Source organism: Labeo rohita, chromosome 10 (genome assembly GCF_022985175.1).
Source record: "Labeo rohita strain BAU-BD-2019 chromosome 10, IGBB_LRoh.1.0, whole genome shotgun sequence".
Classification (NCBI taxonomy): Eukaryota; Metazoa; Chordata; class Actinopteri; order Cypriniformes; family Cyprinidae; genus Labeo; species Labeo rohita.
In genome coordinates this window covers 30,503,714-30,518,707 of record NC_066878.1, presented here as the reverse complement: position 1 = coordinate 30,518,707, position 14,994 = coordinate 30,503,714, and the positions used below count along the sequence as shown (strand labels likewise).

The following is a 14,994-nucleotide window of genomic DNA, read 5'->3' as shown; positions in this document are numbered from 1 at the left end:
TTATTATTAAGCAAGAACACCCAAATTAAATTTATTTGGGCGACTACAGCATACAGAATATTACACACCATTAAACTCATTTAACAATCATTTTAGAAATAAAAAATGTAACATTTAAAAGTAGCATTTTAATTTAAGTATATTGAACCATTCTCTATAATCACTTTTCACTGAAAAAGTGCTAATTCTCATACTGGTGTGTTTCCGAAATCTAAGCTGGTGAAGGGTTGCTGTTCACCAGGGGAACTACAAACATCAGACCGCCGCCTCGTGTTTCACTCGTAGCTGAAAGATGCCGTGACTGACTCCATAACCTGCCCTTAAACAAACAGTACTGAGGTTAGAGAACACATTTTAACATCAGATTAAATTACATTCAGTATTATAACGAATAAAATCAGTTTATGTTATGCAAAGCAAAAGGCGTTTCCATCATGAAAAGCGACTGCTGCTGACACAGCAGACTGACATCTCTTCCTTGTATGTTGAGTTGTTAAAAATAATATAATTCACAGCATAGTAAAGACTTTATAAAAGAAATAAAATGTATACAAACCTTTATTTTGCTGAAGAAGTGCACTCAATCGGTGCTGAGAACCGTTCTCTCCTGTAGAGGACGCAAAAAGCCTGCACTCTGACTGTAACTCAACAGCTGGGTTGTTTCGTCAGAGACGGGCTCAACGCAGTGGTTGAGTAGTATTTTTTAGAAATAACTAGGGATGTGACGAGATCCGATGTGTCTAGCGAGATCCGAATGGTCTCGCGAGACACATCGGATCTCGTGGTGATATTCTCATAAAACATTTTGCAGTGTTTACATTAGAACTGCACAATTAATCCTTAAAATATCGAGATCTCAATTCAAACACCCACGCGATCTTATTCCTGAATGACAACGATTTAGCTATGTCTATTAGGACTGTTTCACATCGCGAGTGTCATTGGAGCGTGAGAAGCACATTCTGTCGCTGCCCATGTTAACGAATCAGAGGGTCGGGGTAAATATGAATGCAGAAAGAGCAACACAAACAGTCTTTTCAACCACATTATAATCATTATTTCTGTGTTGCAGACATTTAAATAACAGAAGTACTGGGATAAAAGTTTATAGTTTGGGTATAAACACTTATTGTCTACAGTAGCGATAAAAACAAAATTATCTTAAAACTTGTATGTATAGTAACGCTTATCCTCTTAGGCCAGGAGGTGGCGAAAACTGCCTGTTTAAAAAAAGTATGTCATTGAATCATTCATTCAGGAGATTTCAATAGTCAAACAAGTCTTACCCTGTATCCCAGTGTGGATACTATCCACCATATCTGCCCTAAATAGTATAGAAAATTACTACTATTACATAGAATTTAGGATGGATAGTATGCACATTGGGATGCAGGCTTAATGAAGTGAGACACTGACTTTGTTTTGATTTTGTTTAAATGAATATATGTTTTAAAAGACTTAAGCAATGAACAGTTTGTCAGAACCACTAGTAAATTATGTTATTTTGTTTAGTTTTCCAATCTTTTTTTCTCCAGAATTGTGAGAAAATCATGGTCTCCAATTTTTTAAAAACAACTGGGATTCTCAGTTTAACCAGAATCGTGAAGCTCTTGTTTAAATGTTGTTTTTTTTTATATAATAATTTATTAAAATGGAAGTTTATTTTCATCAAGTTCAAAATGCACCTAAATGTTTTTTGCATTTTGTCTTTTTCAGTTGAATAAAAGACTATTTTCCCTATATATTTCATCATTGAGGATTTCTTAAGAAAAGTTTAAAAATCTCATCTCGTCTCATTCTCGTGAACCCAGTCTCGTGTCTCGTCTTGTCTCGTCTCGTGGGATAAGTGTCTCGTCACACCCCTAAAAAAACCCCAAATAAAATGACCCAACAAGCTGAACCCAGCATTTGGGTTAAAGAAATAACCCATCATTTTTTTGAGTGCTGAAAAACTACCCAGCACCTGGGTAAAAATATTAAAAATAACCCAATAAAATGACTCATCAAGCTGAACCCAGCATTTGGGTTTAAAAAAATAACCCAGCATTTTTTAGAGTGCTGAAAAAGTACCCAGCACCTGGGTAAAAATATTAAAAATAAACCAAATAAAATGACCCATCAAGCTGAACCCAGCATTTGGGTTAAGAAATAACCCAGCATTTTTTTAGAGTGCAGAAAGACTACCCAGCACCTGGGTAAAAATATTACACATAACCCAATAAAATGACTCATCAAGCTGAACCCAGCATTTGGGTTTAAAAAAATAACCCAGCATTTTTTAGAGTGCTGAAAAAGTACCCAGCACCTGGGTAAAAATATTAAAAATAAACCAAATAAAATGACCCATCAAGCTGAACCCAGCATTTGGGTTAAGAAATAACCCAGCATTTTTTTAGAGTGCAGAAAGACTACCCAGCACCTGGGTAAAAATATTACACATAACCCAATAAAATGACCCATCAAGCTGAACCCAGCATTTGGGTTTAAAAAAATAACCCAGCATTTTTTAGAGTGCTGAAAAAGTACCCAGCACCTGGGTAAAAATATTAAAAATAAACCAAATAAAATGACCCATCAAATAAAATGACCCAGCATTTTTTTAGAGTGCAGAAAGAACCCAGCACCTGGGTAAAAATATTACACATAACCCAATAAAATGACCCATAAAGCTGAACCCAGCATTTGGGTTTAAAAAAATAACCCAGCATTATTTTAGACTGCTGAAAAACCAACAGACTGAACCCGGCATTGTGGTTTACAAAGTAACCCAGCATTTTTTAGAGTGTACATTTAAAATGAATAAATATATTAAATGACTCCCTAAATTACCAATATATTTGACAATATCCTTAAAAACCAAACAATATAAAATATAAGTATAAAAAAATTAATTATTGACTTTTAAATTATCTTTTTCAAAATAATCTAATGCAACAACATTAATACATTTTTAATGTGTTTATACTTTTTGGTGTGCAACTGTAATCAGTGCAGTTGTCTCAGGCCATCCAATTTGTAGATGAGTTTATTTCTGCATCAGAACAGATTTGGAGAAGTGTAGCATTACATCACTTGCTCACAAATGAATCTTTTGCAGTGAATGGGTGCCGTCAGAGGACATCAGAGCCCAAACAGCCGATAAAAACATCACAGTAATCCAAAAGTAATCCACACCACTCTAGTCCATCAGTTAATGTTTTGTAAAGTTAAAAGCTGCATGTTTATAACAAATTTTCATTTTTGGAGGAATCATTTTTTAACCTGCACTGATTACAGTTTTTATTTTTTTTGTGTGTATGATCTGAGGCATTTTTAAAGCAAGGACGACAAAAGCCAGAGTTGTGACCTTTATCCTCATAAAACATCATCAGTGTCATTTCAGGTCTCAGGAATACTGGAACTTTGACCCAGTTCTGAGTCCTGTGGGAAAAGCACACACGCTCTGAAATGACAGAAATGGCACACAAGAAATGATGGCGCCTCTTCTCCCCTGATGTGGCCAATAGATTAGAGACCAGCAGCAGGTGGGACTGAAGCCAAATCTGGTCAAGCGCTCATTTCCCCATGAACTCAGGAAGAACATGCACTAACATCACATGCACAAACAAATGCATTAGAGATTGAATATGTAAGTTAAATAAACAGGGTTCTTTAATGGATTCTTTAAAGTTTTTTTAATTTTAGAACTACACTACCAGTCAAAAGTTTTTGAACAGTAAGATTATTAATGTTTCTTTAAAGAAGTCTCTTCTGGTCATCAAGCCTGCATTTAATTGGTCCAAAGTACAGCTAAAGCAGTAATACTGTGAAATATTTTTACTGTTTAAAACTTTCTATTTGAATATATTTAAAAATGTAATTTATTCCCGTAATCAAAGCTAAATTTACAGCATCATTACTCTTCAGTGTCACATGATCCTTCAGAAATCATTCTAATATGCTGATTTGCAGTTCAAGAAACATTATTATTATTATTATTATTATTATCAATATTTAAAACAATTGAGGATTTAAAACAATTGAGGATTTTGTGAAAAATAGAAAGATCCAAAGATCAGCATTTTTCTAAAATAAAAAACTCTACACTATACATTAAACATACTCTATACCATTCAAAACCTTGGAGTAATACTTAATTAATAGAAATTAATACTTAAATATAATGTTACAAAAGATTTCAATTTTAGATGAATGCTGTTCTTCTAAACTTTCTATTCATTAAAGAAACCTGAAAAAAATTCTACTCTGCTGTTTTCAACATAATAATAATAAATGTTTTTTGAGCAGCACATCAGAATATTAGAATGATTTCTGAAGGATCATGTGACTGGAGTAATGATGCTAAAAATTTAGCTTTGAAATCACAGGACTAAATTGCATTTTAAAATATATTAAAATAGAAAACAGTTATTTTAAATAGTAAAAATATTTCAAAATTTTTGCTGTACTTTGGGTAAAATAAATACAGGCTTGGTGAGCAGCCTGTATTTTTTTTCTTAAAAAAAAAAAAAAAAAAAATCTTAATCTTACTGTTCAAAAACTTTTGACTGGTAGTATGTATACAAAAATGTTTACTTAAATCTGGAAACAACCCATTTTATGATAATGAAAACATGAAACAGATATGATTAAAAATAAATACACAATATTTCATATTCTGCCTTTTTCTAGGTCATTAATCAAACTTAAGACATTTTTAGTTACATTTTCACACAATTGGCATGCATTTCTTTAAATTAAATTAGACAAAACAGAAGCATTTTTACTTGCGATCTCAAGACTTCTGGAGCCCACTTAAAATTGTTAATTATTTCAGCATTGTATTATTTAAGTTTGCAGCATATTCTGGTCAAAGAAACAACTGAAACGTGTACCAGTGTATGCAAGCAGTTGAAAATCCGCTGTTTTCCATGAACAATTTCCCTCTAACCAAAACCAAACTATATCATCAAAACTTTTGCTGCTACGGAATCTTGGAATTACAATAAGGTGTGTTACAGTAAAACAAATGAAATAAATTGTACTATTAAAATGTGATATCATTATTTATTTTAAAATGCATAACAAATACATACGATTCATTATGTACAATCAGATATGCATTTAAATTCCCAGTGAAAATTAGTCCTTACAGTCTGACATAAAGGCAAAAGATCCAGACTCTCTACTGCACTCTTGTGGCACAAATGAGAAAAAGCGGCACTTCAAACAGTCTTGTGTCACTCAATCTGTGACAGAGCAACATTAATACATCTTCAGTGGCCGGTCACAGTAATACAGTCCTGAGATCTGTGATCAGGCAATCCAGACACAGTCAGTGAACGTCAGCTCTTCTACTGCTGATATTCTTTGAGAATGTTGTTGGCGATGACTAATCTCTGGATCTCGCTGGTGCCTTCATAGATCTCTGTGATGCGGGCGTCGCGGTAGTGTCTCTCAGCAGGCATGTCTGTGACGTAACCCATCCCGCCCAGCACCTGAATGGCCTTCATTTAAAAAAAAAAAAACACTCATCTTAGTGGGTGCATTTCTTGCTTTAGAAATAAAACATCTACCATTAAGATTTATATATGAATACCTGGTGGGAGACAAATGTAGCAGCCTCAGATGCAGCCAGTTTAGCCATAGCAGCTTCCTGCAGAACAAACACACACACAAATCAAGAGTTTGAGCAGGGACTACTAGGTTACACTACCAGTCAAATGTTTTTAAACAGTAAGATTTTACATGTTTTGTTTTTTTTTAAAGTCTGTTCTGCTCACCAATCCTGCATTTATTTGATCCAAAGTACAGCAAAAACAGTAAAATTCTAAAATATTCTGACTATTTAAAATAACTGTTTTCTATCAGAATATATTTTAAAATATAATTTATTGCTGTGATCAAATCTAAATTTTTAGCATCATCACTCCAGTCTTCATTGTCACATGATCATTCAGAAATCATTCTAATATGCTGATTTGCTGTTCAAGAAATTATCAGTTATTATTATCAATATTTTAAAAAGTTGAGTAATTTATTGTCAGGATTCTTTGATGAACAGACAGATCCAAAGATCAGCATTATTATTATGAAATAAAAAGCTTTTGTAACATTATACGCTATACAATTCAAAAGCTTGAAATCAGTAATTTGTATTGTAATATAATTGTATTTTATAGAAATGAATACTTTTATTTAGCAAGGATGCTTTAAATTGATCAAAAGTGATGATAAATGGTGATAAATACATTTATAATGTTCAAAAGATTTCTATTTCGGATAAATGCTGTTCTTCTGAACTTTCTATTCATCAAAGAAACCTGAATAAATCTACTCAGCTGTTTTCAACATAATAATAAGAAATCAGAATATTAGAATGATTTCTGAAGGATCATGTGACTGGAGTAATGATGCTAAAAATTCAGCTTTGAAATCACAGGAATTAATTACATTTTAAATAGTAAAAATATTTAATTTTTTGTACTGTTTTTGCTGTTCTTTGAATCAAATAAATGCAGGCTTTGCGAGCAGAAGAGACTTTTTAAAAAAACATTAAAAATCTTACTGTTCAAAAACTTTTGACCGGTAGTGTATGTAGTTGCTACCGTGCTAAAAGAGTCCATATATGCCATATATCCACATCTATTCATTGTTAGTATAAGAAAACAGACTTACCTTAGTGAAAGGTTTCTTTGCGTCTCTCAGCATTGCAGCTTTCCATGTGAGAAGTCGAGCGCTCTCTATGGCCAAGGCCATGTCTGCCAGTTTAAACTGAAAGAGACATTTATAGAGAAATGTCAGCAGCTGAATCATCCCGGATAAAAGATGAAAACACTAAAGCTTTCTGCTTTCCCTCTGAATGTCACACAGGAAGAGTTTATAGTGAGTTATAGTCAGTATATCACCTGTATCGCCTGCAGCTTTCCAATCGGAGCGCCGAAAGCTGTTCTTTTATGAGCGTAATCAGCCGCGCAGTCCAGCGCCGCCTGAGCAATACCAAGAGCCTGTGCTGCAATACCAAGCCGCCCGCTGTCTAGAGTTTGCTGTTGGATGAAAAACAACTGCCTTAGATCACAAAATGCAATGAGAGCTTTAGTTTTAAAACTTGACGAGAATGAAACGGTTTTGTGTACAGTAACTGAGTTTGAATGAATCATTTTATAGATATATGAGAAAAACACTGGCATGAGAAAAAGCATAAATGTAATATTGATGGCTAGCAGTTGAAATGGTACTGCGGTCCAAATTCAATATATTGAAGAGGGTTTTTCCATCTCACACGGGTTGCCAGATTGAGGATGAGCCTTACACTATAAGTTGATGAGCTGATTTATCCGCATTTTCATATGCCTCTGGTCATAGAGGTTTTTAGACGGATGCCAAAGCTTTTTAGATTGGGTAGAATCTGCAATCTCTGTCCCAGTTCATTTTCTGGCTTCCATAGTTGCAATTCACTGTTTTTTCCCAACAACTGGCAACCCAGGGTCTCAAATTACTATTGGGTAAACTGTCAGTGAGCGGAGTCACACAGACCAAAACACAGGCAAAAACACAGTTTTTTCATGCACCTGTCAAGTTTAAGATTTTGGGCTTTTTGTTTTTTCATAAAGTGGTTTTTCAGACTAGTGGAAAGAAAATATCCAAAAGACTTTTTCATTTATAGCATTTTATCTATGTGTGTCAATAGATTTCAATTGCAATACATATTTTTAAAGGCCGTTTTCTCAAAATGAGTTTTTTTTTCTTCTACACTGAGCCATAAATCTCCACTTACACACACCAAGCTTTACATTTTTATTCCTGTCTATATCCTGTAGGTTTTTACAGAGGGATTTGTACATATATAATTTGCTTGATTTCATACAGCATTTTATTTCCCAAAAAACTGTTACAAATATATTGTTTTCTTTCTGTTCTAAGTTTTTACACAATTATGGAGTAACAAAATGAGATTCGAAATTCCTTCTAAGAACATTTGACTCTAATATGTCAAACAAAAAAAAAATTATACAAGAATTTTGAAACTGATTTTATCTAGTGTTTAGATTTTTGTACTAGAAATGTATGCATATTAGCGCATATTTCATTAAATAATGCCTCATTTGCATATTTAAACCTAACATTTAAAAAAAATGTTTGCAATTATCAATGTAATCAATCAACTAGGTAAGTAAGGTGATAACTATTTATTCTATCATTAAGGTGATAACTATTTTACCCTATTCACTTGCAGTATCTCACCTTAAGTGCTCTAATCGGGTCCCCGGTGCATCTGCCAACCCAGAAAACATGAAAAAGGACAACCTAGTAACCCTGTTTTGGTAAGCCTTTTTCTGCAAGCATGTGAAAAAAACGAGCACATCATTGGATCTTACTGCCCCTTAATCTGTACATTTTCACCCACGGCGACACCACTGTGCTTTCGCAAGTGACAACGGTGTAGCAGTTCTTATGCCATGGCAAAAGTTCAAACAAAGCATGCTAACTGTTCAGACGGGCAACAAACACTATTTAGAGTCCCAGCCTCAGAGGAGACAAGAGAGCAGTGGATTTATTGATTTATTTACTGTATATTACGCTGCTGCCACACGGATCTAATATAAACATGCAATTTCTTTCCCAGCTGTTTACCTTCACAGAAACGACTGTTTGCGTTTTGAACATAAACTTGTGTGTATTTGACAGTTTAAGTGTAATAAGACATGAAAGAGAAATTTAGCAATCACATGGCGTGTGACAGCTGCCTTCTGTGTGCATGCTTTGGATGTGTGCGCTTAGAAAATCGCATTTCAGAAGTTTAAAATAATATGGTTTAAAACGCATGATTTCAGCACGATAGACATGATAATCAACTCCAAACGAATGTTTTTTAGCAGAGTATCTGAATTATGAGCTGTGAAGGCAAAGTCCTATTCTTGAAAAGGGGGTGTTTTGCATTTGCATTTAAAGAAACATGCATGAAAACTGCATGTTTCCTTTCAAAATGTGCATTATATAATAAATGATCTGTGGGGTATATTGAGCTGAAACTTTATAGACACAATCTAGGGACATAATAAATCATACCATTGCAATCTTAAAGCCCATTCCTCGGTCTCCCAGCATGTTGCCGAGTGGGATGCGGCAGTCTTCCAGAATGATATTGGCAGTCGATGAAGCTCGAATTCCCAGTTTGTCTTCTTTCTTGCCTAAAGACAACCCCGGATGAGGCATCGGCACTAGGAAGGCACTAATTCCCTGATTTTCATATAAAATAAAACAACATGAAATAAATAACTGTATAATGTAACTCTTATTTTTTTTAAAAATCCCTGTTCACTCTGTGAATACATAAAATCAAATCAATTTCAGCTCTTAACATTTTTATGAAAAAAAAAAAAACATTAATTACAATTACACTGCCTAATAAATCTTTTTCAAATCAGTTGATTCAAACCTTGTGTTTTAGGCTTTTGTCTGTTGTGGCGAAAACGACGGTGGCGGAAGCATCCCAGCAGTTGGTTATCCAGGCTTTGGTTCCGTTCAAAACCCACTCGTCTCCCTCCTGCCGTGCCAGCGTTGACGCCGCACCTGCATCGCTTCCATTTCCTTTATAGCAACAAGCAAGTCTTCAGCACAACATTTCATAACACACAAAGGTGAAAACAAGCTCTCACTGATGTTAGTGCAAATATGTGCAACTCTATGGATCTATAGACATATGAAATCATTTCAATATAAGGCTTCACAATTGGTGGTGGTGTATGGTGGAGGACGACCAACTGCAACTGCGTTTAGAAAGCAGACAGAGCTCATGGAAAAGCAGCTGTGTTTACCTGGCTCACTCAAAGCGAAACAGCCAACTTTCTCCCCCGTGGTGAAAGGCGTAATCCACTGCTTTTTCTGTTCTTCTGTGCCAAACTTCAGAATTGGACCCAGGTACAATGACTATAAAACAGCAATCCGGTCACATGCAGAAGTAAATATATATACAATTGAAGTCAAAATTGTACATACATCTTGCAGAATCTGCAAAATGTTAATTATTTTACCAAAATAAGAGGGATCATACAAAATGCATGTTTTTTTTTTTTATTTAGTACTGACCTGAATAAGATATTTCTCATAAAATATACATATCGTCCACAAGAGAAAATAAAAGTTGAATTCATAAAAATGACCCCGTTCAAAAGTTTCCATATACTTGATTATTAATACTGTGTTGTTACCTGAATGATCCACAGCTGTGTTTCGTTGTTTAGTGAGAGTTGTTCATAAGTCCCTTGTTTGTCCTGAACAGTTAAACTGCCTGCTGTTCTTCAGAATAATCCTTCAGGTCCCACAAATTCTTTGGTGTTTCAGCATTTTTGTGTATTTGAACCCTTTCCAACAATGACTGTGTGATTCTGAGATCCATCTTTTCACACTGAGGACAACTGAGGGACTCATATGCAACTATTACAGGAGATACAAACGCTCACTGATGCTCCACAAGGAAAAACAATACATTAAGAGCTGGGGGCTGAAAACTTTTGAACGGACTGAAGATGTGTACATTTTTTCTTATTTTGCCTAAATATCATATTTTTTTCATATTTTTTAGTACTGCCCTTCAGAAGCTACAGAAGATACTTGCATGTTTCCCAGAAGACGAAATAAGTGAAATTTACCCTGATCTGCAAAATCAAAACGTTTACACCCCCCAGCTCTTAATGCAACGTGTTTCCTTCTGGAGCATCAGTGAGTGTTTAAACCTTCTGTAATAGTTACATATGAGTCCCTCAGTTGTCCTTAGTGTGAAAAGATGGATCTCGAAATCACACAGTCATTGTTGGAAAGGGTTCAAATACACAAAAACACTAAAAAACCAAAGAATTTGTGGGACCTGAAGGGTTTTTCTGAAGAACAGCAGACAGTTTAACTGTCCAGGACCAATAACTCATCAACAACTATAACTAAAGAAAAAACACAGCTGTGGATCATTCATGTAACAACACAGTATTGAGTATCAGTATCAAGTGGATGTAAACTTTTGAACAGGGTCATTTTCATAAATTCAACTATTTTTACTGTCTCTTGTGGACTATATGTAAACATCCTTAATGTGAAATATCTTATTCAGGTCAGTACTAAATAAAAATAACAAGCATTTTGTATGATCCTTCTTATTTTGGTAAAATAATTAACATTTTGCAGATTCTGCAAGGTGTATGTAAACTTTTGACTTCAACTGTATATCTGAAAATATATTTTTTGCTAATAATTGCATAAGTTCTTAGTACACTGTTTAAGAATTTACTTAAATACAGATTGAACTTTTAAATGTGCACTTAAACAGAACTCAGTGGACCACAGAATAAAAGGCGACTCACATTATTCACACTGACGATGACTCCGGTTGATGCACATCCTCTACTGAGCTCTTCCACGGCCAGACAGTATGCGAGATAATCCATCCCAGCTCCTCCCAGACTCTCCGGTACCTCTACAGCCATGACACCCATCGCTCCCAATTCTTTTACCTACAACGGTGAAAATCAACTACAATCATCCTCATATGCTCTAATCAAGAGACTGTGACTACTGTGGAGCTCCATGGCTGATGTCCTTTTACCTGCTTGGCTGGAAACTTGTGATCTTTGTCCAGCTGAGCAGCGATTGGTGCAAGTTCTTTTTGAGCGTAATCCTTACATGTCTGCCTCATCATCTGGTGCAACTCTGGCAACTCCGCAAGCTGGGTCAAACAGCGAACGCTATGGCCTACTGCCATGCCCAGAGCTGATAAATACAGAAAACAACATGATATTGGCATGTATACTGTATATACTTACTAAATGAATAATAATAAAACAAAACTGCAACATAAATGTGATTCAGCAAAAATAAGTTAATGATAAAGCAGAGAAATCTTAGATACATGGCAATAAAAACTGCATATATTGCAACAATAAATCATAATCTTATAAAATCATATACATAATCATTACTTGTGAAAGATGTGTTAATGCGCAAGCGCAGAAGCAGCAGAGTAAAAGTAGGTAAAAGGTCACCGTGAGCTTTCGAGCTATCAAAAATAGCTATACGTGCATTAAAATTGTATAAATGTGCTTAAATGTGTCTGTATATGCATAAATAGTTAGACAGAACAACATTCAATGCATAACGCCTGTATTTCCTTTAAAAACCAGCTGCAGTTTGACTGTTCACCCTAAGTGACATTTGTTTTGAATGAAACAGTCAGCTGTCAGGGTAGAGATTAACCCCATATATCACCAAAAATTATCCAAAACAACACAAACACGTCAAACTAACATTTCATATGAAGTTTAACGTTAATGTGTTCATGCCTAATCACGGGAAATCCATTACAAGTTAATTTTAATAAGGCAACTAAGCATGTGATTATTCTTATTCTATTCATTGTCTGGTTTATTAATGGCCTTAACTTCAGATGTAGCCGAAACAGCATCATATCACGGAAATTATTATGTTCTACGTTAATATTTATTCAGTTACCACCAGTGATTTAGACAGTCGTACAACAGTTTGTGCACTTTATGTGATTAGAATCACTCTGAATTGGTCCCTTTAATAAACTAGCTGCAGATGCATCCAGCGGAATATTGTATGCACACAGTGTCGCTCATGAGCTGCGAGTGATACTGGTGTAAACATATAGTAATAATCAGTAACACTACTGACCTCTCCGTGCTTTGAAAAGCGCCGCCATCTTGGCTCTGATGTATCTGCTTTTGCAACAGGAAGCGGTGTGCGAGCGGTCAGGTCATGTGATCATGATGTAACGCTGACGTTTTATTTTGTTCGATTTTTTTTTGTTGTTTAAAATAATAAATATACATTTTAATTTTGTATTATTAAATTAATTTATATTCATTTCGTCTCACTTCAGTGATGTAGGTTTGATTTTGGCATCGGTGGGGACATAACAGCAAACAAGAGACATTTCATTGTTTGATCAAAATTATTGCTAGGGACAATTTATTAGTGGATATTGGTAGGGATAGCATCCCTAGCGTCCCGACTAAATTCTACAGCAGGCACCTTGACACTAAAAAGACTAAAACTGTGGTTATACAAAACAAACAAACAAGCAAACATGCTTACTGCACTTTTTACTATAATAAAAACATAGTTAATTTTTAATTTTCTTAAGGGATTTCTAATTGTGTATATTGTGTATAAAAAATAAATCAGAAAAAAATATTCGCGATATGCACCGAAGACCTGATCTGAATCAATGATTCACGATACGCGCTCGAAGTGGCGATTTGAATCAAATGATTCGCGAACCCGCACCGAAGTCCCGATTTGAATAAAATGATTCACGCTCGGAAGATCTGAACTGAATCAAGAGATTCGCGAACCTGTTCCGAAGTCTCGATCTTAATAATGATTCGCGAACCATCATTTCAGATCGGGACTTGGGAGCGCGGATCGCGAATCATTCATTACGCGAAATCATTAACGAACCCGCTTCAAAATTCCAATCTGAATCAGATGATTCGCGATACGCACAGCTCCGATCTAAATCAAATGATTCCCTGTCAGATCGTGGGTTCGGTGTGCCGATCGCGAATCATTCAGTTCGCATGATCAAATTATTTGCGAACCAGCTACAAAGTTTTAGTTTAAACCTGCGTCCCAATGTGGATACTATCCATCCTAAATATTATGTGATAGTAGTAATTGTAATACTATTTAGGGCAGATAGGGTGGATAGTATGCACACTGGGACGCAAGGTAAATCAAATGATTCGTGATACGCGATTTGAAGTCCAGATTCAAATAAATTGATTTGCGATACGTGATTTGAAGTCCCGACCTGAATCTAATGATTCGCGATCCGATTAGAGCTCTTCGAAACAGTGAATCATTTTGCGACGCAGCGGTTGAACTGATTCGGAATTTTGAGAAGTTCCGTTTGAACCCATCGTCACTATACGTGCTTTGTAAAACCAATACAAGTGATATGAAAATGAATGGCTCTTTAATTTGTTTTTTGCTAGTGAATCGCTTAAACTGAATCAATCGGAGTGCTTCCAGCGTAAATGACTCAAGTGATTCGGTTCGCCTGTTCCTCCGCTTTTCGAGTCTCCAGCCATGTTTACACTACGCTGTTAGTACTGATACTGGCTTAGCTCTGTAGTTTTATGACATTAACTGAAATAAGAGGGAAAAAGTGTATGATTAGATTATGGTATTTACAAGTAAAATATCAATTATGCCATTCAAATGACAACTGATTACATACATGTTTAATTGTTTGTTCAAAATTATTGCTAAGGACAATTTAGTAGTCGCTGTATATTGATAGGGACATGTTCCTAGCTTCCCTACTAAATTCTACACCCTAGTCCCACTCTATATTATGGTAAAAAAAATCTAAAAAAATGGTTCTAAAAAATATAAATCATAGTTCAAGATGTATTTTAATACAATAACCATTGCAATATTAATTGCAAAACGTAATCTGGTTCTGATCAATAATTGTCTTAAATTATATATAATAGAGTTTAAATTGAGTTAATTGTATTAATTTATCTTAATCAATACTCATTGAAAATTAAAGGGTTAATTAAATTAAGGTTTCACTTTTTATTATGATAAAGCAATGTAATCATAGCATGAAATACATTTCAATAAAAAATGCATATTGCCATACTAAGGCATAACCTGATTAATAATTGGCTTACAGATATTATTTGAGTTTAAATATAAATTTTTATCTTACATAAAAATATAAATTCATTTTCATTCAAAATCTAAATTATAATTTTTTTAAAATATAAGTTTACAATATAATGTTGTAAAGATATTTAAATATAGATTTAAATTAAAAATAACCCTGATAGCAAAATTAAAAGAGATTTTAAATATTAACACTTTCCCTAGAAAATGTAACTTTTTTTAAGCTAGTAAATTGTGTATTTGTATTGCATATTTGCCTATTTAAGTCCTTTAAATGTTACTGATCAATGCTAATAATAAAGTAAGAAAAGAATAACAAGAGAA

The 14,994-nt window shown here is 34.5% G+C and overlaps 1 protein-coding gene across 1 annotated transcript; it reads right to left on the bottom strand.

Annotated features, from left to right (window-relative positions):
* Positions 1 to 4,927: 4,927 nt before the first annotated feature.
* On the bottom strand, positions 4,928 to 12,732 carry acads (acyl-CoA dehydrogenase short chain). The gene is made up of 10 exons (XM_051120255.1): positions 12,664 to 12,732; positions 11,576 to 11,739; positions 11,334 to 11,483; positions 9,798 to 9,909; positions 9,419 to 9,570; positions 9,049 to 9,219; positions 6,888 to 7,025; positions 6,658 to 6,753; positions 5,579 to 5,635; positions 4,928 to 5,486 (listed from the first exon to the last, which is right to left on the bottom strand). Exons 1-10 carry the CDS (start codon positions 12,689 to 12,691, stop codon positions 5,334 to 5,336), a joined length of 1,221 nt encoding a protein of 406 aa, XP_050976212.1. The 5' UTR covers positions 12,692 to 12,732; the 3' UTR covers positions 4,928 to 5,333.
* Positions 12,733 to 14,994: the final 2,262 nt, after the last annotated feature.

Bases quoted from the DNA above. Each gene is read 5' to 3' on its own strand.
- acads (XM_051120255.1), bottom strand. From the start codon at position 12,691: ATGGCGGCGCTTTTCAAAGCACGGAGAG. The intron at 9,220-9,418 runs GTTTGAATCAAC...TATGAAAATCAG, and splicing joins ACAAAAGCCTAAAACACAAG to GGAATTAGTGCCTTCCTAGT. The intron at 7,026-9,048 runs GTATGATTTATT...TTCATCCAACAG, and splicing joins TGGGCTTTAAGATTGCAATG to CAAACTCTAGACAGCGGGCG.